We start from the raw sequence: 26,228 nt of genomic DNA, 5'->3' as shown, positions 1-26,228 counted from the left end.
ATTATTTTGCCTTTTTGTTTTCTTAATGTTTTATTTTGAAATATTTAAAACAAATATTTGATGACTAAATATAAGAATCACTTTAGAAAACTTCTCTGCTGGGCTCCTAAGAAATTAAATGTTAAAGTTGAAATTAGCTCCTGATAAATTGACATAATTTTTGGTTATGCTGATTTCTTTCTTAGAATTAAAAATATATGTAATCTTTTGAATTCCACTTTAAAATGCTTGATTTGAACTTTATTAGCTTGAAAGCACACAGATATTTGCATAGCTTAAACTTCAAATGTTTGAAATACAAGAATTAACCTTGAGCACAATTAAATGAATGGATGAATGAATGAATGAATGAATGAATGAATGAATGAATGAATGAATGAATGAGCAAATGAGCTTTTCCCCCTTCTTTGAAAAATATCACTGGAACCATTATGTTGGAATACTATGGATTATAACTATAATAAGTCCAGAGACTCAAAGTGAGTAAGTGTGCTAACATAATTACAGAGATAAAAAGTATAAAATCCAATTTTAATATGTACCATGTCTGTAGAATAGAATTTGGAGACTAGACTTGTGATTTCATAGATGAAGAAACTTCCTCTACTAATATAGATCAGCACCTACTCTGTAGCTTTTATTCTTAGAGTTGACTATGGTTAAATGAATCACATCACTTAAAAGATTAAATTATTCAAATACATTAAGCAATTACTCATTTAACATGCAATACATTGTATTAGCTTTTCTGGGTAGAAAAACATGTTTAATACATTCTAACACAATGCAGTCTCATAGGGTTAAAAACAAATAGCAATAAAAGAATATTATGGAAGTGCTTAGAGTTACAGAGGTCTAAGAGAGCATAGACTTTAGAGATGAAAGGAAATTCAGAGGCTATTTAGGGCAAACTCATGTTACAGTTAAAGGAAACTGAAGTCTAGGCAAGTTAAACTTTACAAGGTCACACAAGTCAATAAAGGTCAGAATAGAATTAGAATCCAGAGCTAGTCTTCTTTATGCTTTATTTGGGGGAAGGCCCTAATCAACTAGAGTGATAAAAAGAAGCTTCTCAGGGGAAGTATCATTTGAGTTGTCGTTTAAAGAATAATAAGTAATTCAAGTTTTAATATTTCAATTCCAGAACCATACAGCCACTTGTGGGACATTTCTGGCTGGGTATTCCATAGAAATCCTAAAATGAAAACAGAACTCATCGTCCCAGCATGCCCCCATACTAACCTTTTTCTATAAGGACACTACCAACTTTCCAATTTCCTTCTTACCCTGTTCCCTCTGCTTCAAACTACCATACATCATGTCCCCTATTCATTTATTACTCTCTAAGTTTATGTGTTACTGCTACTGTGCTCTTCTGGTCCTCCACGAATCTGTCTGATTGTTTCTCTTCATTTAACTTCACTGGCTCAACATCCATGTCATGCTTCTGTAACAGTTAAAATTTAGGGAAACTGGGGAGACTGAGGCAGGTAGAAATTAGTTTCTCTCTGCAAGGAGTATTATATTTTTAAGAGGTTTATTAAGGATTAAGGATTAAAGAAAATACAGGATAAGGAAAACGTGCCTAGGCCAGAAGCCTAGACAAGACCTCACCTACATTATGGAAAGAGCCACGTCTGCTCCAAAACGGAAGTTCCAAAAGAGACCCAAAAACCTTTGCCACCAGCTTAAATCCCTTCTCGATCTCGGCCCAGATGAGATTACAAAGCATTCTGGGGAAGTGGAGCAAGGAATTGTGGGGATTGTAGTCCTGTATTCGAGTCTATTTTTTACACTTCCTAACTATGGATGTTCCCCAAGTTTCTGTCCTCCTTCCTCTTCTCTACATTGTTCTCTCTTGGTAATCTCATTAGGTCCCACGAGTTTATAATTCTTTGCAAATGACCCCAACATCTTTGTATCCTTCCTCAATCCCAATGCAGGCTCCATATCACCAGTTGCCTATTAGGGCATTTTCTCATATTCTTGGAATGTATTGCATCCTTATCCCAGTTTCATATAGTCTTTTTTGTTCTTTAAGATCTTTAAGACATCATTTTTTCCATTAATGTCTTCCTGTTTCCCTCAATTGCTAGAACTCTTCCAATTACACTACCATGTGTTTAGCTACTTTGTAGATATTTGAATTTATTCACTTTACCCTTATGCTGTATATATTTATATATTTACGATACGCATTGCTCCCTGAGAATAGAAATTATTTCTTTCCTTTTATTTGTAATTCTAGAGTCTAGCATATAATAGATTCTTAGTAAGTACTTGTTGGTTGATAGATCTTCTAGGTCTTATCAGATTAGCCTCCACATCTCTTAACTGACAACTATACACTAGAATGGCTACTACCCTAGTTTGGGCTCTTTAAATACTTCACAAATAGGTTATTATAATAGCCTTCTAATTGTACTCCCAATTTGTAGTTTTTCTCTTTTCAGTCCATCTTCCATGAAAATACCTTTCAGGCTTATTTCAAAGTAATTCGCTTCAGACCCTTTATATTCTATCCAAACTGGTCCTGAATTGAGCATAAAATAAAAAATATGTTCCCATGGGAAAAAATCCCTGAACTTTTTAATGGGGTATTAAGATGTTGGCAAACCCTTTGACATGTGGGACATTATAGGATTTAAAATTTTAATCTCGTCTCCGCTTTTTAGTAAAATGTGACAACTGCTGATTCTTCCCCAGTAGATGCTATCAGTTTTATCATTGTGTAATATACATTACTAGGCTAAAAATTCTTTCGATCTCAGCTTATGTAGAAAAAATATTTATAGACTCTTTCAAGGTTCAGATTTGGCACTAATTTAATATTCCATGTCCTTTTTCTTAAATTTATTTTATGAACTTAAAATATTGTAACCATGTTACATTTAAATAAAAGGAACAGATAGAAGGATATGTAAAGCTATTAGCTTCATTTCTTGTTAATGACCCCTTCTGAACTTCTGCTCTCTTCTGGGTATTTTTAAAATGTTTCATTGGTACTCTTTGCATTATTTTCTTCTTGTCCTCCTCTTCCTCTTTCTCCTCCTCCTCCTCCTCTTTCTTTGGTAAACCTTTCTATACTCATTACAATCAATAATTATAATTCCCAGCAACATAAATCAGTATATTGACTATATTGACTACTGTCACAAGAAATCAGAAACATGCTTTTTATCATGAGGCTTCTTAAATTCTCTTTGCTCATTCTATTGCTTAATGCTTTGAAGCTTTTCAGAGTTCTTATTTACATTTTTGTGGCCATAATATATCATCTTATATTGTTCTGCTCACTTTACTCTGAAACATTTGATACAAGTCTTTCCATGTTTTTCTCAAGGTCAAGTTTGTGTGTTACTTCCTAAAAAAAGTTTTTCCTTGTCTCTCTACTTGCTTATATTTTCCCTACTCAAACTAAATTACATTTATCTGTTTAAATGTTTTATCTCCTAGTATAGGTCCTAGAGGAAAGGGATTGTCTTCATATTCAGTGATTACAAGTTACCATATGATCTGCAGGGAATAGAATAAACTTGATCATCCTGGTATTCCTAGGTTTCAATCTTCCCAAGTCCATCTGAGGACTCATTTCCTGTTTCTTGCCCCAGTTGCAAAAATAACTAGATATGGTTCTGAAAGAAATACAAAAGTGGCAAGTAGTTGGTACAATGAATGGAATCCTGTGCCTGAAGTTAGGAAACCTAAGTTCAGATTCAACCTCAGATAAGAGATTTTCCTAATGTCAAAAAATTATTAAGTAGCTTTTTTTGCCTCAACTGTAAAATGGAGATAATAATACCTTTACCTCCTAGGATTATTGTAAGAATAAAAATGAGATGATATTTATAAAGTGCTTAACATGGTGCCTCTCACATAGGTACTTTATAAATCCTGAATCCTGGCTAACATTGTGATGAAGTCATCTATCTAAGAACTCTGGAGAATTGATGTGAAAAATAATGTGTAGTTGTGGGCTTCACTGATGATGACCAAGTGGCAATCAACTGTTAATTGCTTCTAGATCATTCATTTATGTATTAAGTGAGGCCTAAAAATCTTACTCAGAGCCTCCCCCACCCCATCTTCTACTGTGTTCAGGGAATATGAATTAATTTAAATTGTAGTTAGTAAACATTTATTAAGCAGTTATTATGCAATGTGCCCAGGCATTGTGTTGAGCTAAGAATAAAAAGAAAGACAAAAGACCTCCCTGACCTGGAGGAATTCACAGTATAATAGAAGAGACAACACACAAATAACTACATACAGAAAATCCATAGTAGTCTCTCGGTAACAGAAAATCTATATCCAGGATAAATAGAGAATAATTAACCAAAGGAAGGTACCAGAATTAAAGGAAATGGGAGAGGTTTCCAATTAAAAGGTAGGATTTTAGCTGGATCTTGAAGCAAGTTAAGATTGTCAGGAGGTAGCAATGAGAAGGGAGAGCATTACATGCATGGAAGATGGGCAGTAAAAATACCCAGAATAGGGAGGTCGATTATCTTGTTTTAAGAACAATAAGCAGACTGGTATCGCTGAAGGAGTAAGAAAACTGGAAAGGTGGTAGTTCAAAGATTATGAAGGGCTATGAATGCCAAATAGAGGGCTTTATTTGAATCTGAAGATGATAGGTTTACTGAGTATAGGGACCTGCCATACCTGTACTTAAGGATGACTGCTTTGATAGCTGAGTGGAGCATGGACTACTTTGGGGAAAGACAAGACAAATAGACCAGCCAGCAGGTTAATTAATTAATTTAGTTAGTTAGTTTTATTTTTTTAGCCCTTGCCTTCCGTCTTGGAGTCAATACTGTGTATTGGCTCCAAGGCAGAAGAGTGGTAAGGGCTAGGCGATGGGGGTTAAATGACTTGCCCAGGTTCACACAGCTGGGAAGTGTCTGAGGTCAGGTTTGAACCTAGGACCTCCCATCTCTAGGCCTGACTCATAATCCACTGAGCTACCCAGCTGCCCCCAGCAGGTTATTTATAACAGTCTAAGCATAATGTAATGAGGGCGAGTACCTTGGTGCCAAGTATCAGAAGATAGAAGAGTGTGTATATGAGAGATTTTTACAAAGGCAGAATTGGCAGACCATGGCAACTGACTAGATTTAGGGAATGAAAGAGAATGAAGAATTGAGAATGACAATTGAGTTTTAAGAGAAATTTGGAAGGGAAAGAAAGGGGTTGAGGGAAAGATAAAATTTGGGACATAATGAGTTTATAAGACAACCAGTGTGAGATGTTTAATAGATATTTGGAGATGTAAGACTGGGGGTCAGCAGAGAAGTTAAGACTTACTCTCAAATAAATAGAATTGAGAATAATCAGCATAATGATGCTAAATGAATACATGGGAACTGAGTGTAATATAGAAGAGAGGTTGCAAACTATGACGGGCCTACTATCTGTTTTCATGCTAGCATACCAAGAGCTAAAAAGGGTTTTTTAAATGTGTAAAAAACTTTTATTGTAATTTTAAAATGTAAAAGCCATTCTTAGCTTTGGGCCTTACAAAAACAATCTGTAATCTGTATGGATGGTCATTTGCTGATCTCTGTTACAGAGAGATAAGAGAAGTCCTAGGACAGAACTCAGAGCTCTATGATTAAAGAATGGGACTTCTCCCTCTCACCACAGTCATAGGTTACTGACGCATTGAATTGGCTTTCCTCTTCCTTTGGAGGCTGGAAAGAGTAGGCAAGAGCCTGTGCACTCCACTCATATTCCTTCGAGAGGCTGGAGACAGGCAAAAGGTGCTGTTTGTGATCTTATACCCTCTTCTTCTTAGAGCTGAGATTTGCCATTTGAATTGTAGCTTATGTGAAACATGGGAGGCTGCTACAAAAATGAACACATTGATTTAGTTGTTATTCTGGATTATCTCTTCCACTGTTCACTGCAGGGTTAGCTGGGTAGAATTATTTGCTGAATGCTACATCAAAAATACTGTTCATTCCTCCAAGATATTTGGTGTTGGGAGAATAACATGATGACCGAAGAAAACCTCTTCAATGAAGAGTCATTTAGAAGTGAAAGTTGTTCTTTGGTTCAGTTTTCTAGAATTGTCATATAATTGTCCCAAATTTTTAAAGAAAGTATTGAATAGTTGAAAGTTATACTGGTTGTTGAAGATTCTAAATTTAAGGAACTAAACTTTAGGAAAATTAAAAATAGTTGATTTGTTTTTAATTTACCTAAATTCATCATAGAACTTAAATGGAAAGACAAGTATCCAGAAGGATTAATCATTGTCCAATTGTATCATAATCAGCATTGTATAAGGTATATTTGGCAAACTATCTGGAGCTCAGTATAATTCAACAAGTACCTGTTCTTAGGCTAAGCATACAAAGAGAGTCAAAAAACGTTCCCTGCTCTCAAGGAGATTATATTCTAATGAGGGAGACAACATGTAAAGAGTTATTGTGTGTGTGTGTGTGTGTGTATATATGTGTGTATATATATATATATATATATATATATATATATAAAATGGGGAAAATCCTAGAACGGAGGTTCTAGCATTAAGGGCAAGAGGAAAAGACTTCTTGCAGAAGGTGAGATTTTAGTTGGGACTTGAAGTAAGTCAGGAAAACTAGGAGAAAAAGATGAGAATGGAAAGTATTTCTGTCATGGAAGACAGCTAGTCAAAATGCTTGGAGTCAGGAGAAGAAGGAGTATCTTGTGTTGGGAAGAACAAAGAGAGGTCATTGTCCCTGGATACAGAATATGTTGGCAGGTAAGTAAGTAAGGGAAAGTAAGATGTAAGAAGACTAGAAAAGCGAAACTATAATATCCAAAGAGGATTTTATATTTGATTTTGGAAGTAATAATCTTTGAAGTTTGTTGATTAGAAGGATGATGTGGTTAGACCAGCACTTTAGGGAAATGAATTTGACAGTTGAGTAAAGGAAAAACTAGACTGAGAGAAACTTGAGGCAAGGAGAAACTAACCAGAAGACTTTGCACAACTGAATTGATGAGTGTCAGTATTAAAGAAGAGAAGAAAATGTAAGAGATATGAAAGTAGAATCCATAGACCTTGGCAACAGGTTAGATATGAGGGGTGGAGGTGAAGGAAAGATAGGGATCAGGAATGGTACCTGGAATTTATCCTTGGCAGTAATGGGAAAATTAGGAAGAAGAGAGGACTTAGGGAACAGATAATGAATGTTTTGGATATTTGAACATTTGTAATGCTTTGATAATGAATCTTTGGGAAAATATAATGAATATTTGAGTTCAAGCTGTCAACTGAATATCTAGTTGGATGATGTGCTACAGGCAGCTGGAGATGTGAAAATGGAGAGAAGTTAGAAGTAGAGAAGTTAGAGCTGGCTAATTTAGATCTGAGACACATTGGCATAGACTTAACAGTTGAATCCATGGAGTGATGAGATCACCAAGTGAAATGATATAAAAGGAAAGAGAAGAGAGCTTAGGACAGACCCTTGGGGGACACCAATGATGTTGATTGTTAGTGGCTGTGACCTGAATTTAAAACCACCAAGTGAGATTGAGTAGGAATGGTCACCAGAGTAGGAGAACCAAGAGAAAGTAGTTGCCCCAAAACCTAGTAAGAAATAAGTATCTAGAAGGAGAGGGTGATTAATAACAGTGTAGGAAGCTGCAGAGAGATAAAAGGGATAAGGGTTTGAGAAAAGGCCATTGTTAAGGAATCATTTGGAGAGAGCGGTTTCAGTTGAATGATGAGGTTGGAAGCATGATTTCAGAGAACTAAGAAAATGAGAAAAAAGGGAAACGTTTACCCATGAAAGGCAGGAGAGATGTAAGTTGATATCTCATGGAGTTGGATGGAAACAAGTGAGAATTTTTTAAGAAATGGGCATTTTTGTAGGCAGTAGGGAAGCAGCTAGAATATTATTGAGAGAATGGGCATAAAAAATGCTGGGGAGGATGGGATAGAACAGAATAATTTGTGAATATCAAGGGTTTTGCTTTGGTGAGGAGAAAGGCCTCCTTTACTTGTAAGAGAGGTGAAGGAGGAAATAGTGGCAGAAGACATCAGAGTGATATGAGAAAAAACAGGGTTGAAGAGCCAGTTCTTGGCAAATGGCCTCTGGTTTTTGTTTTTGTTTTTGTTTTTTTCAGTGAAATATGAGACAAAGTTCTCAGCTGAGGGTAGAAGGATGGAAGGATTATAGAAGGTTTGAAGATGGATGAAAAAGTTTGGAAAAGCCAGTGTGGTGAGACTTAGTTTACAAAACAAGGTCTCTTCTAGCTCAGAAAATTTGTTTTATATATTTACCGCATGTCTATTATGGCATAGAAATTATGGCATGTAAAATTTAGTATTTTAATTGTCTGGAGCATTCATTAGTTCTGTTGTTTAGTTCTATTACTGTAATCCTAAACTATGTTACCATTTTTGGTTTCTATTTTGTGAATGAAGAAAAAAATTCATTAAATACTTACTATATTCAAAGTACATTGCAGAACACTAAAAAGACAAGTAAAAAAAAGCAAGTTAGCACCAGCTTTAAGGATCTCACTTTCAAATGGTGAAAGACCACATATGGTAGTTTTCAACTGCAAGTCCAATGAGCAAGCCCAGTTGTCCCTAGCATTCAATGGCAAAGCAAATGGTAATGCATATTCTTTAATATCATTTCCATTGATAGTACCATATCTGTCTCAAATCTTGAACCATTTAATAGTGCCAGAGACTTTGATGGTGAGGTTTTCTTTTCCATGTCCTTCAGTAGCTGTGGCTGCTGATGAGATGGGGGCTGCAGCACCTCCAATAGAACAGGCTGCTTCTTTGGGCATTTTCTGCAGGGATTGGGCTGGAAGCAGGGGCACATTGATCTGGGGGACTATTGCTATTCCAGAACTCTTGGATTTAGAAGCCTATTAGTGACAGTTGCGGTTGGTGCACAACAAATCTCAAAGCACCCCATAGCTGCTGCATCCCTCCCCACAAACAAATACACCAAGCATGAGAACTTCATATTATATCTGGGAATTTTAGTTTGTTATTAAAATATATGTTTAAGGAGCATTTCCTATTTTAAACATATGCTTTTTTTTTCAGCTACCTATACTACAGAAACATGGAATAACCCATGTAATATGCATAAGACAAAACATTGAAGCAAACTTTATTAAACCAAACTTTCAACAATTATTTAGGTAAGAAATGTGTGTGGGTGTAATTTTGTGGGGGAAGAGTGAGTTGGGAAATGGGATTCAAATGACCAATACATCTACTGTGTCTGATATTCTGTGCTTTAAATTTCCCACCTCGGAAATAAGAGGAGGGAGGCTTTGCAAATTATCTTTATCCTACATAGGTTTCATTTCATGGTGAATTACTCTTACGCGTTTTATCTATATTTCTCTTGGCCATGATAAACTTCCCAATCAAAATACAATGCAAAAATTCTTCCTTCAGTCTCCATGACTGAGACCTTTGAATGCGAGTTCCCAAAATGACCTTTGCCTTGTCTCTGTCTGTCCTACCTCTAAAGGAGTACTTTTCATTCTCAGCATTATTACCTTTAACTTCTGCCCTCTAGGATCTTGGTCCTCAAATTTATTTTGCTTACAGAAAAGAAATCAAGGCATTCCAAACTTTTAAGATGAAAAGAAAAAGGGTTCCAGAGTTGTGGAACAACTAGAGTCTTGAGATTCCTCTTCCTTTCTCACTTCTAGCCTTTTACTTTTTTTTTATTTCCTAGAACATGTGGAAAGGAAACCATGTTGGAAAGAACAAGTAGCAAGCAATAAGGGTACACTTAGTGAAACTGGAGAGTACAACCTTTGTGAACCATTCTTCTTAGACTATCTAGGAGAGCAGTAAAAGTATCCCTTTTTAAAGGGGTTTGGAAGCTGCTGGGAAAAGTTTGAGTGTCCAGGAAAGCAGATATTGTATTGACAAAACAGCCAACAACTAAAAGACAGATAAGAAGATCTTATTTCTAGGATGCCTATTCTTCTGGCTCTAGGATAATCTAGGATAATTTTTTTTTTACTCTGGAAAGTATATAAATAGTTTAAAATGTGTTTAAACATTTACAAATCTAAAGATTTCTGGCCTTAGCATTTTTCTGTAATGACTACTTGCAACATAACATATTTTTCCAAAAATATTCCTGTTCATGTCAGGAAAAGCAAGCTAACTTCCCTTTTTTGTGTTAAAAAGTCAAGAAAACACAGTCTAATTTGCATGTTGTTTTAGTATTTTGTGTAGCTTAGTAATCCAGAAGATTTGGGAGTGAAAATCCAATATGAAAGGTATATGACCAAGAAATATTCTTTTATCTTTTAAAATTCAGCCACATCTAGAAAAGCTTAAGTCTTAGCCTGCAGCCTGAGCTCATCACCTATCAGAAGATAGGTAGTAAATTTTATCATGGACCTTCTAGAATTGCAATTGGTCATTGCATTGATCTGTATTTTTAAGTTTTTATAAGTAGCTTGTTTTTACAGTTGTGTAAGGTTATTTTAGTTGTAAACATGTCTTTTGGTTTTTGGAATATTATATTTCAAGCTCTGATCCTTTATATTGGTGACTGCTCAATCTTACATGATTCTAACTGTGGCTCCACAGTATCTGAATTCTTTCTTTCTGGATACTTCCAATGTTTTTTCTTTGGCCTAGAAATTAGGGACTTGGGTTTTGATATTCCTGGGAGTTTTCATTGTAAGGTTACTTTCAGGAGGCACTGACTGTTGAATTCTTTCTATTTTTACTTTGCCTTGGTTATAAGATATCTGGGCAATTTTCTTTCCCATTTCCTAAAATAAGCTATTTAGGCTTTTTTTTTTTGAACCATAGTCTTCAGATAGTTCAGTTAACTTTTCATTAATATGTTTTCTAGCTCTATTGTACAAGATACCTTATATTTTCTTCTGTTTATAGTTTTTTAACTTTCCCTAATATTTCTTGTCTTATGGAATGGAGCTTGGTCCCACTTGGTTCATTCTAATTTTCAAATACTTTTTTGTTTGGGTAAGGTTTTGTGCTTCTTGTGCTAACTATTAATCTTCTTTGCAAGTATATTCCTCCATAGTTTTCATTTCTTTTCCACTTCTTTCATCTAGGGCTTTCATTTATAAAATTCATTTTAAAAGACTTCACTTTTTAAAACAGTTGCTTCATCTCTTCCCAGAATTCTAGTCAAAATTGTGCCCAAGCTGTGTTTTTATTTAAAGAACCTTTGGTAGAAGATTTTTTGAAGTCATTCTCTTTTTTTTCAGGGTTTGCATATTGGGCGTTCCTAGTACCATAAAAACTCTTTATCATGGATTTTTTTTTGTTTACACATTCTTCCAGTGCTGCTCCCCAAATTCAGGTTTTATGTTAGGGCTTGGCACTGCAAACTTCTAGAAAGAATTGTCTGAACCTTGCTTGGCCCTATTTTGTGTTCTCTTAGGTTCTGCTGCTACTTTCTTCAGATATTGAGTACTATGTTCTTCGGAAATCTTGAGAACTGCTCAAGCCAGCTTTCACTATCCTTAGAGTGATCTGATCCAAGACAAAGATCAATCACTGTCTTCCTGGTCTAAGTTTAGCAAGTTGACTTGTGTTTGCATCTAGGCAACATCAATGTGGACTTACCCCTGGTTGCAACTCCAGTAGACTGCTACAGTAGACTGGCCACAGCCATTGTCAGCTAGCTGGAACACTCTAAAACTTCAGAGATACATAACTACAGGTTAGTCCTTGGTCTGAGATCCCTGCCATGATTATGCAACTGTTTCAGGGTCCAGACTAGACTAGGAACTGGATTTAAAACTTTACTATGCTCTAAGGTCACAATCACATAGATAATACTTGCTTCTGCTTTGCTCAACACATAGGCTAATGCCTATAACTATTCCTTGCCTTAAACTACTATCAGTAGGCACAGGTCCTCTCCTTTATTCAGTTTTGGAGTTAAGCAGTTATTACTGTTCCCTGAACTGCATCCTTCCTCTCCTTGCTGAACAACTTATTGCCCTAGTTGTATGGCCCTAGCTTCTAGTTCATTTTTTGTGCTAGAAGACTGTTGGGAGTTCTTCTGTATCCTTCCTTTCTGTATCTCCTGAATCTCCTTCCTCAGTATCCTGAGACCTTTTTATTTTCTGTCAGCCTGTGATGATCTGGCCTTGGTGCATATTCTAGCATTTTTCAAGATAGTTATAAGGAGGAATTGGGCTGTGTTGCTTCTTTCCTACCTTTCCATCTTGATAGATGTCCTGTGGACAAACATTTATTAAGAAGTAGTGACAAATATGAAGTTTTAGTGTTCCTCTTATAAGTCATAGACTTTTAAAAAATCATTAGGTCAGGGACTGAGACTAAAAAGAAATGTATCTTTTAGTATTTTCTTTTAACCTGCTTAAGATATGTGTCATTTGATTTTCCTTATATAAAATGAGAATGTTTGCTTTATCATGCCTGAGAATGTTTATAAAGCAATGAGATATATTTTATAGTGAAGCCTTAAGAAATGTTCATTATTGTTTGATTGTATAAAGATAATTAAAATTTAAATACAGCAAATTATTTTACTTGCAGGTATTTAGTACTGGATATTGCAGACAATCCAGTTGAAAATATAATACGTTTTTTCCCCATGGTATGTATCACAATTGACTCTTACTGAAATTTAGTTTTGAATGGAACTCTGAATTTATCTAAGGAATTACTCTGCCTTTCTAGAAGAATCCAGTAATAACAACTCATATTTCTGTGGTGTTTTAAGAATTATGGTATCTTTTTTCACAACTATCCTCGAATGTTTAAATGACACTTGTTATTAAAATATATTTGTGCACATGAATATTTTGTAGAAGCCAATTTACATTCATTTATCAAAGTTGACTGAGTCAAGAAAACCAAAAGCATACTGTCGTTTCCCCTTTTTGGTATTAATCAGTCAACAACAAGCAATACCAAATTTGTACTCTATGTTGTGTACTGTGCTAGGTACTCTTAAGGATCTTACATTCTGTCGTTGGATTTATAAACTCACTGTTGTGGATGTTCACTCTTCTACTACAGAGATAGCTCCAGTTGAACTAGTTGAGAAAAATCTTTGATTATATTGCCAATTGTTACTTTATTTGTTAATCACATTTATTTGAAAAGTACGATCCTCCTTTATGGGAATTGTAACATAACCATGTTAACAATATATTGGCTAACTAGTTAGTAGTTCAGTTTGCTTGTTTTCAGAATTGGTTTAAATGAGCAAATCAGTTATATGACAACTCTCTATTGAGGTGCACCCAGTTATCTTTACTAGGCATTGTATTCTGAATCTGTGACTTGAATAAAAGCATAAGTAATATGCTTATCAAAAATGCAGATAAAGAGGACAGCTGGGGGCTCAGTGGATTGGCCTAGAGACAGGATTTGTCCTGGGTTCAAATCTGGCCTCAGACTGACAGCTCTTCCTATAGTTCTAACAGGGCTAATTAAGTCTCAGGCTATCATTGTACTTCTTTAAAAGCATACAGACATTAGGACACATTTCTGCAGTGTGTATAAATAGTCATTTTAGATGCCAGTTTGGTGTTTATCACTGTGCCCATGCTAAAGGCATAGCAGTGACTTTTTCCTAATGCTGGACAATTGTAGTGTTCATCCTGAAGAAGCATCTATCTAGTAATAGTTTTTACATCTTCCTGCCTGCTACTGGTTAACCTCACTGATTCAACATATGAATTCAGGGTATCAAAAAAGATATTGTGAGGAAATTGGTTCATGTAGTGCTTTGAAATGCTATAACATTAAAGATGAGTTTTTTGTTTTTTTTAAATGTGCCTTCTATCTAAACATTATAGAGATGCTGTAAAAGACTGGCTTGGTTTTCAGAAGTATTGTCATTTGGCTTTATATGGAGGTACTGCCAAACCCTGCTACTAGGGAGGCTAAAACTAGTGGATCTCTTCATCTTGCAGTGGGCTAAAGCTGATTAGGTATCCAAATTAAGACCAGTATCAGTGAGCCTTTGGTACAGGGGCCCACCAGGCTGTGTAAGAAGGTGTGAACTACCCGAGGTTGGAAACAGAGCAGGTCAAAGCTTTCATGCTGATCAGTCTGAATCAGCTGCTGAATTGCTAGACTGGTTGAAATAAGGAGACCTGGTCTCAAAAAAATAAAAAGTATTATAGTTTGATGATAATGTTTTAACGTTCTTAAATGTTGGAGGAAATTCTCCATAGCACTGTAGCCCAGATTTTTAAGGTGGTTACATACATGGGAAACAGAAAAATTGATATAATCTTACAAAGAAGTTCTTTTACACTCATTTGTGTTAGTGCTATAGAAATCATACATGTTTCAAATAGCATTCATGAACCCAGACATCAGTAGCATTGGTGATGTCAACTTGTAGACACTTTGGAAAGAAGGCTGCCAACTTTGATTCGCTGATTTACATCGGATGTTGTTATTCCTAGGGAGTGATGCCTCCTTACAGGTTTCACTCTTTATGAAAAAGATATAAATGACCACTGTCATCAAGAACCTTGAGAGGACCTCTTTTCAGGCTATAGTTTTTCTGCCATATCAACCCATCCAAAAGCAAATATATTTTGTTTAGTTCTAAACAGCACTTAGTACAGTGTCTGGCACATACTAGGCACTTAATAAATATTTATTTAACTGACTGACCTTACTGTTTAATTGAGGACGTATGGCATAGTGGATAGAATAGTGGCTTCAGAGTCAGGAAGGCCTCAAATTCATGTTCCATCTTTGACATATTGGCTCTGTGACTCTGGGCAAGTCACTTTACCTCTTCATAAAGTGTTTTCTAGACAACTACTATAAGTTACAGAAAATATTTCAAACTATATTGATAGAGGGAATTTTGTCATCCATCTTTCCTTATACATATGTTAAGGTCCTGTCCTTATGCCATTTAATAAGAGTATATAGTGTGCATTAAGTGTCCACAGGAGGTCTGTCTGACCTGCTGAGGGCCACCTTCACTTTCCCATTACATTGCTAGGAGACCAGTTAAGCACAGGGAATCCTCTTTTGGCTACCCCTTGTTCCTGTCATGTGACCAGCTCACTGTTTTCACATGTGCATTTCTTTGATGACATTTACACTGGTTACCCTTCAAAATTCCTTTATAATGTATAGCACCCTTTTTATTCACCGTTAGCCTCTCATTGCCTTCAAGATGATACTCAACTAACTACCAGAAAACATTTATTTTAATCTTCAGCTTTTAGGAAAATTGATAAAACTAGAATGATTCATTTCCTAGGAATTCTGGATATATTTGATATTTTTATTCTAAAACAAATTAGAGCTAGTTTTTTGGGGACACTGTCATTCATTAGTTTTTCATTTGTTTTGAGGTTTTTTTGTGTGGGGAAAATTTAACTTGTCAAGTGAACAAAGTTATCCTTCATCAGTTACATAAAAATAGTAATTCTTAAATGTTTTAAAATGAAAAATATCCCCAAATTCTGTAACTTTTTCATTTTAAAAAATGTATATTTGAACTATTTTCATTTATGTGATTTATTTTTTGTAGATCTTGTTTTCTTTTTTGCAACTTTTTTTTTTTATCTTCAGACTAAAGAATTTATTGATGGAAGTTTACAAACAGGAGGTAAATTGTATTTTCTTTCATTAGTTAATCTTAATTATCAGTGGAGAGGATTTTAAACTTTTAAAAATCTGAATTGTTTGGCTACTGATTTAGAATATAAGATACAGCAAGTTTATTTACATTTTTACAAGGATGCCAATTTTTCAACATAGATGATTATTCTTATTTGAGCTTTTTATGTCTTCATAGAACTTTGTTGATGTGTCCAGCTTTAAAAATTTTGATTTGTTATGCCCAAAGACTAGTGCATCATCATGCTTTAACTGTTATAAACAAGCTACTGATTTATTTTGGTAAAGTAAAAGTTCCTCATGGGGGCTCCCTATAACAATAAATCACACTTCTGGAATAAAAATCCCCTACTGCAGTATGTAAATTAGTACAAATATAATGAGTTGAAGAGGCTTTTTAATTCTTAACAAAATCCTTAAAGAAATATGTCTTTTAGAAGCCTTTTTTAAAAGAGAGGAAATATTTCTTACTTTGTGACTTATATTTATGCAATGATTAGTATATTTTATGTTAGACTACAAAATTTTTGTTTTTCAGGAAAAGTTCTTGTCCACGGAAATGCGGGAATTTCCAGAAGGTACGAGGCTACCCTTTGTATAAGCATTTATTCATGAGTAATATTGACTGGTTATCCTAAAAGTATTTTTCTTTTCAGTGCTGCCTTAGTTATTGCATACATTATGGAAACATTTGGAGTGAAATACAGGTAAGAAGTACTTCATATCTTCCCAATTTAGTCTTTGTAGCAAAAAGGAATTTTGGCATTATTTTTATTGGGAAAAGTGCTATTGTTATAATTATTTATCACCAATCTACATAGAACTTTGTGGTTACCTCCTTGACAGGAATAACAGTTTGTTAGAAGAACTTTTAATATTGCTAGTTAAATTGATGTTTAAAAGAGAAAACAACATGAAAGGCCCTTTGTGTGCCACATTGGTAGTAAACAGATAAAGTGATTTTGGCAAACAAATGTTTTGCATTTGATACATTTTAAAAACTGGTTATATTTTGTCCTATGATATAAGATTAAAAAGAAGTGTATTTATTTCATACTCTTTTTACTTTCCATTTTAGAATCAGTACTGTGTATTGATTCTAGGACAGAAGAGTGGTAAAAGGCTGGGTGGTGGGGGTTAAGTGACTTTTCCAGGGTCATATAGCTAGGAAGAGTCCTGAGGCCAGATTTTAAACCCAGGACTTCCATTAAGCCCACCTAGCTGCCCCTTGGTTTAATTTAAATGTAAGTAGTTAATTTTTCTCACCCAAGATAATCTTCCTTTAAAAAAAATTATTCTGAACTTGACAAGCACCAAATAAAATGAGCATTATAATTTTCACTGTAGAATAGAGAGGGATTCCTTTGAATATGAAATTGCAAATTTCTACTATGTAGCACTTGCTTTGCTTTTTTAAGCATATAGTAAATTCAACATGTAACTGCTTGTCTATGGTTTCTTGCCCTCTATTATTTTTTGGAATCCTCACAACCCCTTCTTCTCTCCTTTACCCTGCCCCATCCAAAAGAGAAAGAAAAATAACTCCTCTTGTAAAAACTTTATATGGTCCTTGACTATATCTCAAAACATAAGTATTATTTTTACCAAGATAATTTTTCAAAGTTTCCCATCTAGATAGAAAAATGATATGGCTATAAAAATATAAATGAAAATGATCTTAGAGACAATCTTAGTGTGAGAAGTAACCTTTGGATCTATTTTATATCATAATCATACTAATTTGCATTGTTTTTTTAACACTTACCTTTTGTCTTGGAATCAATACTGTGTATTGGTTCCAAGGCAGAAGAGTGGTAAGGGCTGGGAAATGGGGGTTAAGTTACTTGCCCAGGGTCACAGGAAGTGTCTGAGGTTAGATTTGAATCCAGGACCTCCCATCTCTTGTTTTACAGATAAGAGAACTAAGGCTGAGAGGTTAAGTGATGTACTTATTGTTAACATAGCTACTAATTGTTGCAGTAGGCTTTGAACTTGGGTCATGCTTGATAGCATGTCTGATTTCTCTATTTGGTCACTGTGCCTTTCAGCAGAGAATTATAAATTTGTGATATTTATAGTACAACTTTTTTAGTTTTTGTTTTTGTTTTAATTTTTAAGGGAAGCATTTACATATGTTCAAGAAAGGCGGTTCTGCATTAATCCTAATGCTGGGTTTGTCCATCAGCTTCAGGTAACTCCTGTCACTCCTCTTATTCTTCACTTAGACAGTTGCTTCATTAGATAAGATTGCCAATGTGGTAGTAGTTATAATTTGAGTGCTTTATTTTATTCTAAGATCTTTAACTTATTATATACTATCTCACTAATTTACTATACTAAGATACTATAATATCTCTCCTACTCTACTATAGATAGATGTGGACTAGATAGTAATGTTATTAAATAAAATCAGAACAAGTTGAATAGCTGGAATCAAAGAATAATTGTAGTTAAAAGCCCTTTGCAAACAGAGATTGATTCCTTTTATGTACTTCTGTGCACATTGTTTAGTATAGACAAAAGCTAATAAGAGTCATGAACTATATTATGAGAACCATAACTTCTAGGAAATAATTGATAGTCTCTCTTTACTCTTTCCTCAGTAGACTGTGTTTAGAGTGTAGTGTTCCAGTTTTAGGGGCCACAGTTAAAGGACATTGATGATCTGGAAAATGTCCAGAGGAGAACAACCAGGATAGTTAAGCAATGACAAATGAGGGGGGCAATTGAAGAAACTGGGAATGTTTAGCCTGCAGTAGAGAAGACTCAGAATCATTATGTAGGAGTTAGCTTTGTTCTGCTTGACTCAAAATACATAACCAACAGCAGGGAAGTCAATTTAAACCTGATGCCAGGAAAAATTCCTGAGGTAGAGACATTCAGAAGTGAAATGGAATTCTTTAAGGAGTTATGAATTCCCCTTCTTTGGACATCTTCTAGTAGAGGATAGATAACTAGTTGTTAGCTATGTTATAGTGGGAGTTTTGGTGCTGTATGAGTTGGATTGATGGTTGCTGAAACCCTTTCCAAATCTTAAATTCTGCAACTCAATCCTAATTTTTTATTATGGTACCAATGAACTATCTCTGTTTGAAACTTTATTTAACCAAAACTGAACACTTGGACACCAAGCTTAAGAAAGTCACCTCCCCTCCCTTTGTTGAGGTGGGAGATTTGCATAACAATGCATTTGTCTGTTGTTTAATTTTGCTTAATTACTCTCTTCTTCATTCATTGTTACAAGATATAGAGGGAGGGATATATTTGGAAATAAAGTATGGTGTATTACAGGAACTATAGGATAAAGTCAAAGTTATCAATAAATAAAGTCAAAAGTTATCAATAAAAAAATTTGAAACAGCAAACCTCATTTAAAAGAACTATAAGAAGATGAGAGTAGTTAGAACTATTTGACATCAAGCTACCCTGAAACTTAGAAACAACCTCAAATAATTGGTAGTCTTTAATAAGAAAAACAAGATTAGACAAGTTTTTATTTAATTTATAGGATTAGAGAAGCAACATGGTAGAGTGGAAAAAATGCTTGATTTGGAATCAAGATACATGGCTTCCTATTACACTTAAATAATCATATAACCATGGGCAAGTTTCTCTGAGACTTTTGTTCCCTTACATATAAAATGGTAGTACCTACCTTACAGGATGCTTTATATCAGTGGTCTCCATAGTTAGGGTGACCAATACCAGTAGGAAGGTTAACTTAAGTAGTATATTATATATAGTAGTCAAGTTTCCAAATCTTGGGTTTGCTTTCACTTATCTGTCTCCTTCTTTTACTTATATAACTACCAACTCTCTTCTGGGGTGCCTCTTAATTGGTTCTCTTGTCTCTTCAAATTACTTTTCACATAATTGCCAAGGTTTTTTCCCTTGGGTGGAGGTTTGACCATGTCACTGGGCTCTCCTTTGCCTCTAGGATCAAATATTATTTCATCTTTACCTCATCCTTTTAAGAATTTCTATGTTTGTGAAGATTATATGATGTACACAATTTTTCTATAGTAGCATATGTAATTATAAATAAATCTACTCAGTGTACATGTATGTCCAAAAATTTTATTGATAGTGATGTGATCGCTATTATTGATAGTGATGTTATTTGTGTGGCTTTGAAGAGAACTTGTTGCTGGTATTCTGTGTGCTAATATGGTATATCTTCTTTGTGGTCCATCTAATTTTCAGGGTTTTGTTTATTGATTTAATTTTTGTATTTCTGAATATGAATTCCCTCTCCAGATTTTTCTTCCATAGTTCACATTTCTTTTCCACTTTTTCCTTCTACTGCTCTCATTTCATTTATAAAAATTTTAACTTAAAAAAAACCTTTTTTTTTGCTTCATCTCTTCCTGGAATTCTGGTTGAACTTGTACCCAGACGTTTGAGACTTCGTGTGTAGATGTTTGGAAGCCATTCTCTTTTGGGTTTGTGCCTTGAGGTTTCCTGTCACCATAATAGATCTTCTTTTGTTTGCTCATTCTTCTAGCCTACTTTCTGACTTTGGACTTGATGTTAGGACTAGGTTCTGTACACTTCTGGAGGAAATGGCAGGGACTGTTCCTGCTGCTATTTTGGGGGTGGGGTAGTTGATTTTCATTTTATTACAAACTCTCAGGGACAACTCAAACTGGACAACTGTATATTTTTTAGTTCTTACAGAGGGGTCTGATCCAGGCTTAAGTCTGCTCAATGCCCTCCTGTTTTGAGCTCTGCAGGTTCAAGAGTGACAGAACTGCAGATTCCCCCTTGGTCTAGGACTTCTGCCCTAGAAGCTTCAGCTTGAGTTTGGAGGTGGAACTGTGACCTCACTCCACTCCTGGGGTTAGAGCCTTTTTTTCAGTATATGCCAAATGCCCACAAAACTCCTAACACATTTCCTCCTTATATGCAGGTACTCTATTCATTCTATCCTGCATCTGTGTGATGAGAATTGTCCACTAAACCTATTTCTTTGCTTTTTACAAGATTGGGCCCTCTCCATGCTGAATCTGGCCCATTGGTCCATAGTCTCTTCTAGCATTGGAATGTTTGTATAGCCTTTCTTAGCTAGACTCTGCTCCCAATGTTAACTTCTCTTTCTCTTTTTGCTGACTATTCTGGGAAAATGTAATTTTATTTACTTTTTTGTGACTTTTCCTGATTAGGTTTTGTCCTGATGCATTTTCTAGTTCTGTGTTGGGCATTAGAATTCAGCTATACTTTTTCTGCCACTTGGAAGTCTTTTCATATCCATCTTGATTTTGTCAGGGTGGTTTTTTTAATACTGCACACCCATTTGGCCACAAAATGATTTCAAATGCTGTCTTCTACAATGAACAGTGTTTTAATGCCTCACTTTATAGGTCTGGCTCCTAATCAACATCACGTTAATTCATTTCTGTGAGCACAAACTATTCCAAATTGCCATTCTAGGATGGGAGTAATAAGAGAACCTAATTCCTAGAAAGAGCTCACCTCTTCCACCATCTTTCTTTACCTTTTATTCTCTCATCAGCCTTTTTAAATATGGTCTTGACTTCACTAATCAATTGAAATTTGTATCTCTAAAGTTAACAAGTTTCTTAATTGCCAAACCTGATCTTTTCGTAGTCCTCATCCGTTTTGACTTATCTGCTGAATATGATACTATCACCCTTTCTTCCTCTTTTTTCTCTGGGTTCTCATGAAACTACTGTTATGCTTCTCATACCTGTCTGATCTCTCCTTTTTAGTTTCCTTATCATTATATTACATCTCTTAACTATAGGAGTCTTCCAAAACTGTGTCTGGACCCCTTTCTGTGTGCTCTTGGTGACCTCATCAGTTCCCATTGGTTTGATTATCATCTCTTTGCTATAGGTAATATTTTTCCTGAGTTGTAGGCCCCACATCACCAATTGCCTAATGGACTAGATGAAATAAATCATACTCAACCTATGTAAACCAGAGCTTTTTATCTCCTCTCCCAAATTCTCCCCTTTACAAAAACTTCCCTGTTTTCTTTTGTAGGCCCTACCATACTATTTTAGACTCTTTGCTTTCCTTGTACTCTCCTCTCTACTCATCCAGCCACAATTTGAGTCAAGCCCTCATCACCTTTCACCTGATCTGTTGCAATGCTTTCTTAACCAGTCTGCCTTTTAAGTTTCTTGCTTGCATCCATCTTCCACATGGCTTCTTCTTCTTCTTTTTTTTTTTTTAAGTTCGGATCTGACACTGTCAGTTTTCCTGCTCAGTAAATTCGGGTGACTCCACATTGCCAAAGAATAAACTATGAATAATCCTTTTTTTTGCACTTTTTAAGTTTCTAAGTTAGCCCCAACACATCTTTCTCTAGCCTCATTAGAGCTTTTCATCTAACCAAACTGACCTTTTTGTTCTTCATATATGAAACTTCCTGTTCTAATTTGATGTCCCATTGCCCAGAATGCACTCCCTCTTCTCATATGTCTCAAATAATCCCTCACTTCTTCAAATATCTTCTACACAAAGCCTTCTCTGATTCCCCTTTAACCGCCTACCAGTATACTCTCCCTAATTCCCATATATTTCTTTTGTATATACTTATACATATACATATATGTTTTGTCTATGGGATTTTTTTTTTTTTGCTCCTTGTATCCCAAGACCCCAGTACATAATGGGTATTATATATATATATATATATATATATATATATATATATATATATATATATATATATATTCTTAGTGACAGATGAGGAAATGAAATGGTTAAATCGGTAAAACTGGTAGTTTATCATATTTTTCTGGCTGGTGTTCTCTATTGTTTTTATGTGGAATAATTTCCAGAGTGAACTAATTATTACCTTAAATCTTTCTGCCATTGTCAGATTTAAATTCAGATCTGAATCAAGATTCAAATAGCTTGCTCCATTCCTTCCTAAACTTTAGTTTTTCCATCGAGCTGGTACCACCAATTTCCTACACTAAGATATCAAATTAGATGTTCTGGAAACATCTCAAACTTGACATATCCCAAATCATATCCATTATCATACCTCTCAACCACCCCGCTTTCAAACTTCCCTATTCTATCAAAAACATCACCATTTGTCTAGTGACCCAAGTTCATAACCTCACCATGATCCTTAGTTTTTCACTCCTTCGTGCCAGATGTCTAGTTAATTGCCATATTGTCAGCTCCATATCTATTGTATCCAACTACTTTCTATCATCTAACCATCAACTTTTCTGATCCTCAGTATATCTTGCCTAAATAAAGTGATTTTTCTGATGTGTAGATTGACCATGTCAAACGCCACTACAGTCTCCCACCCCCATTTAGTAAACTCCATTGGCTCCCCATTAAGTATAAATTCCTCTGGCATTTAAAGCTCTTACCTCAATACAATCCTACCTCATTTTTCAACCTTTTTATACATTACCTCCCTCGATGCATTCCATAATTCACCCTGACTTCCTTCAATCCTGTTTAGGTACTGTCATCCATATGCCTTTTCTGTTACCTTTAGCTGCCTGTCTTACTCTCTAAAGTTAACTTGTATCATTTTGTACAGCCTTTTAGTACATATTCATTTTTATCTTGTCTCCTTAGCACTTATCTGGGTGCCCAGCATACATAGGCACTTACTAAATACTTGAGATTAAACATCCTTGGTTTACAATTCTTGATTTTAAGGAATTATAAAGCCAATGTTGATTTTTGTCCATGAAGCGAGCCATCTAATTGGTTTATCAAAGAAATTCATTCAGTCTTTTTTTTAACAATCTTGTGAGAAAGGTAGGACAGGTATAATTCCCATTTTACAGAATTAAGCCCCAAAGCTGATTACGCTTATATAGCCAGCTGTCTTGACCATGGAGAATTGTACAATTCTAGAACTTAGCTCTTCTGTTTCATTATTGTCTATTTAATACATAAGTCAGATAACTTCATTGTAGCCTGAGTTTGTTATGTGTGTTTATGAAGGAATTCATTCTATGTTTATAATACTTTTTTAAAAATAGGAATATGAAGCCATTTATCTAGCAAAATTAACAATACAGATGATGTCACCACTGCAACTGGAAAGATCATTATCTGTTCAGTCTGGTACTACAGGTGAGACTTCTCTTAAGCTTTTAGCAAAGGTGGTATAAACTAATATTGTTTTCGTTCACCTGAACCAATACTAGGCAATTGGAACTTTCCAGGTGGGGGAAATAGCTGAATTAGAACAGAAGCTTTCCAGAATAAATATTTGGTAAATCTGTATGAAAATCATATACATGTGGTATACATCAGAGCTAATTTTTTTTGTCAGACTTGTGTCTTGCCTTGTTAGTCAACTAAGAAAACATTTAGCCATCTAAAATAGAGTGAGAATCTACTTAACTAACCTTTTTTTTAATGTCATGGACTCTGACAATCTAGTGTGATGAAGTCAATGAACTCCATCTTTGAATGCATGAAATACATAGGTTTAAATAGTTATCAGAATATTAAAAGTAAATTCATGCATCCTAGATTAAGAACTCCTGAAATAATCTCTAGCATACATTTCTATTGAAGTTTTCTTAAAATGATCTTCTGTTCCACAGATCATATTATAAACAAGCACGTTATTTACCAACCTATCATTGGCAGGCTATTAAAATATGTTCTTTATTGATTCATTTTCATAGTAGATAAAAGGATGTCGTTATCAAGAAGACATGGGTTCAAGCTCTGCATCTTTGTTACATACAAGTTGCAGATCTGCATTAGTAGAAGAAGTAATCACAAGTTTGGACCTGGAATTTTTTTTCTATGCTATTTTCTTTGTATATAACACAGCTAGTTCGTGGTTAAGGGATTTGGAGAGGTTTGTCAAAATGATGGTTAAACTTTGATTTTATTTTTGTTCAGGCTTGTGATTATAGTGGTGTAGACAACTCATCTTAGTGAGGAAACTTTTCCAATGCAACTAATCTGAATCCTAAAGGCTGGCTTTCTAATTATATATACCTCTCACAGATTCCCATTTTGTAAGTAAGGAAACTCCCTTAATGAGAAATTAAAGTAGTTGTAGAACCAGCAGTCTACAATTCAGGTCTCCTGACTTCTAATACAATTATACTACACAGAAATAAGAAAGTAGATGTAGGTAAAACAGTTCTGCTCAGAATCTCATATTTAACAGAGTACAAGATCAATTATTTTTATGCTTGAATCTTCCCATTGAACATAAAATATTCATCAGTATGTAGCTCTATGTAAAAAAAACTTTTAGGGTCTCTTCTGTGGGATTATTGTGGGTTAAATAATGTAATGCAAGAGTGATTTTACTGATGAGGTTTTACCTCTCCTCACTTGTTTAATTTGTTCTGTTCCCTACAGTTTTTCTTTCATTGAGATAAAGAAATATCTCTTGCTATTTTCTAGTGGAAATTCTAGATAATTGTGGGAAATTTTTATTTCTATTGAGTTAAATGGCTCAAACTCAAATAGTTTTTTGAAAGATGTCCATATTCCAGGAAACTTCTTGATGATCTGCTATGACTCCTTGTCTGGAAGTAGCAACTATGAAACTACTTCACGAGCTCTTTGACACTAATGTTTACAGCTGTAACCAATATATTGTACATACTGTACATCACTATTATAACAAAATAATATTTTAAAAATGAAATGTGTATGTTGAATATTATTTCCCCCAAGTCTCTGAAAATACTGGAAGACTTTCTATATTCCTGGTAGAAAGGTCTGACTTAATTGAACTATTAGAGTTATCATAAAACTACAATTCATTGCTTTCTTTAAGGTATTTTAAAGACACAATTTTTAAGATGGGTATCTCAACAGAATTTAAAATAGTTGTTACTCCCTTTCACCCAAGTCTTCAATCTCCCTGTTAGTTTTTAGTTTCCTGCAACACTTTGATATTTATTTGTTTTATTGTTATATATTGTTATATTATTTGTTATTAAAATTCCTTTGTTAATTTAGCTTCAAATGTGAATACAGATTTTAACCATGATTTGCCACCTACATGTATGTTGACAACTGTTTAAAAGCCCATCTTCTGTTCTGTTTGTTATAATTTTCAGGCAGCTTAAAACGTACACATGAAGAAGAGGAGGAATTTGGAAATATGCAAGTTGCAGCTGCACAGAATGGATGATGGTACCTCAGACCAATATTATAGTGTTTAAATTCCTGTATGTGAAGGGGGAAATACATCAATAATGTAAAATGGCAAAAAACACAAGTAGCTTCTTTTCAATTACATGTTGCTTCCAAATGTCTTTCTCTACAACTTGCTAAGCAACATTTTAAGAAGATGATGGACTTCTTGAATAGATGGCACTGATTGTTTTATTCTTTTTTTTTTTTACACTTTACAGTTTTATTATAAAACAAGATTTTTGAACTTGCAAAGAAGTATTATTGCAATAATGCACTTTTCATACTTGAAAATTTCTTTATTTGTATGATATAAAGTTATTACTTTAAAACAAAATGCAAGTTGGGGAGGCTCGTTTATAAGATTATTTGTAATTTATAACAATTTACTAAAAAGTTTGTTAAAATTCATTTTGTGTTCTGTTTATATATTTTTTATAATTTTACAATTATGGTTGAGCTTCTTCAAGAAATATTAATTCAAGAATATGCCGTATTT

General features: G+C 34.6%; 1 protein-coding gene across 1 annotated transcript in view; it reads left to right on the top strand.

Annotated features, from left to right (window-relative positions):
* STYX (serine/threonine/tyrosine interacting protein) overlaps nt 1-26,140 on the top strand; it is a 37,108-nt gene extending 10,968 nt beyond the window's left edge. The window contains exons 4-11 of the mRNA XM_007473347.3: nt 9,065-9,162; nt 12,536-12,596; nt 15,557-15,593; nt 16,143-16,182; nt 16,261-16,311; nt 17,723-17,795; nt 23,593-23,686; nt 25,654-26,140. Coding sequence (XP_007473409.1) covers nt 9,065-9,162; nt 12,536-12,596; nt 15,557-15,593; nt 16,143-16,182; nt 16,261-16,311; nt 17,723-17,795; nt 23,593-23,686; nt 25,654-25,727 — 528 coding nt within the window. The 3' untranslated portion in view covers nt 25,728-26,140. The remainder of the gene's footprint in view (nt 1-9,064; nt 9,163-12,535; nt 12,597-15,556; nt 15,594-16,142; nt 16,183-16,260; nt 16,312-17,722; nt 17,796-23,592; nt 23,687-25,653) is intronic.
* Nucleotides 26,141-26,228: the final 88 nt, after the last annotated feature.

This window comes from Monodelphis domestica, chromosome 1 (genome assembly GCF_027887165.1).
Source record: "Monodelphis domestica isolate mMonDom1 chromosome 1, mMonDom1.pri, whole genome shotgun sequence".
Taxonomy (NCBI): Eukaryota; Metazoa; Chordata; class Mammalia; order Didelphimorphia; family Didelphidae; genus Monodelphis; species Monodelphis domestica.
Note: the sequence above shows the minus strand (reverse complement) of the source record. Positions and strands in the feature narration are given on the sequence as shown.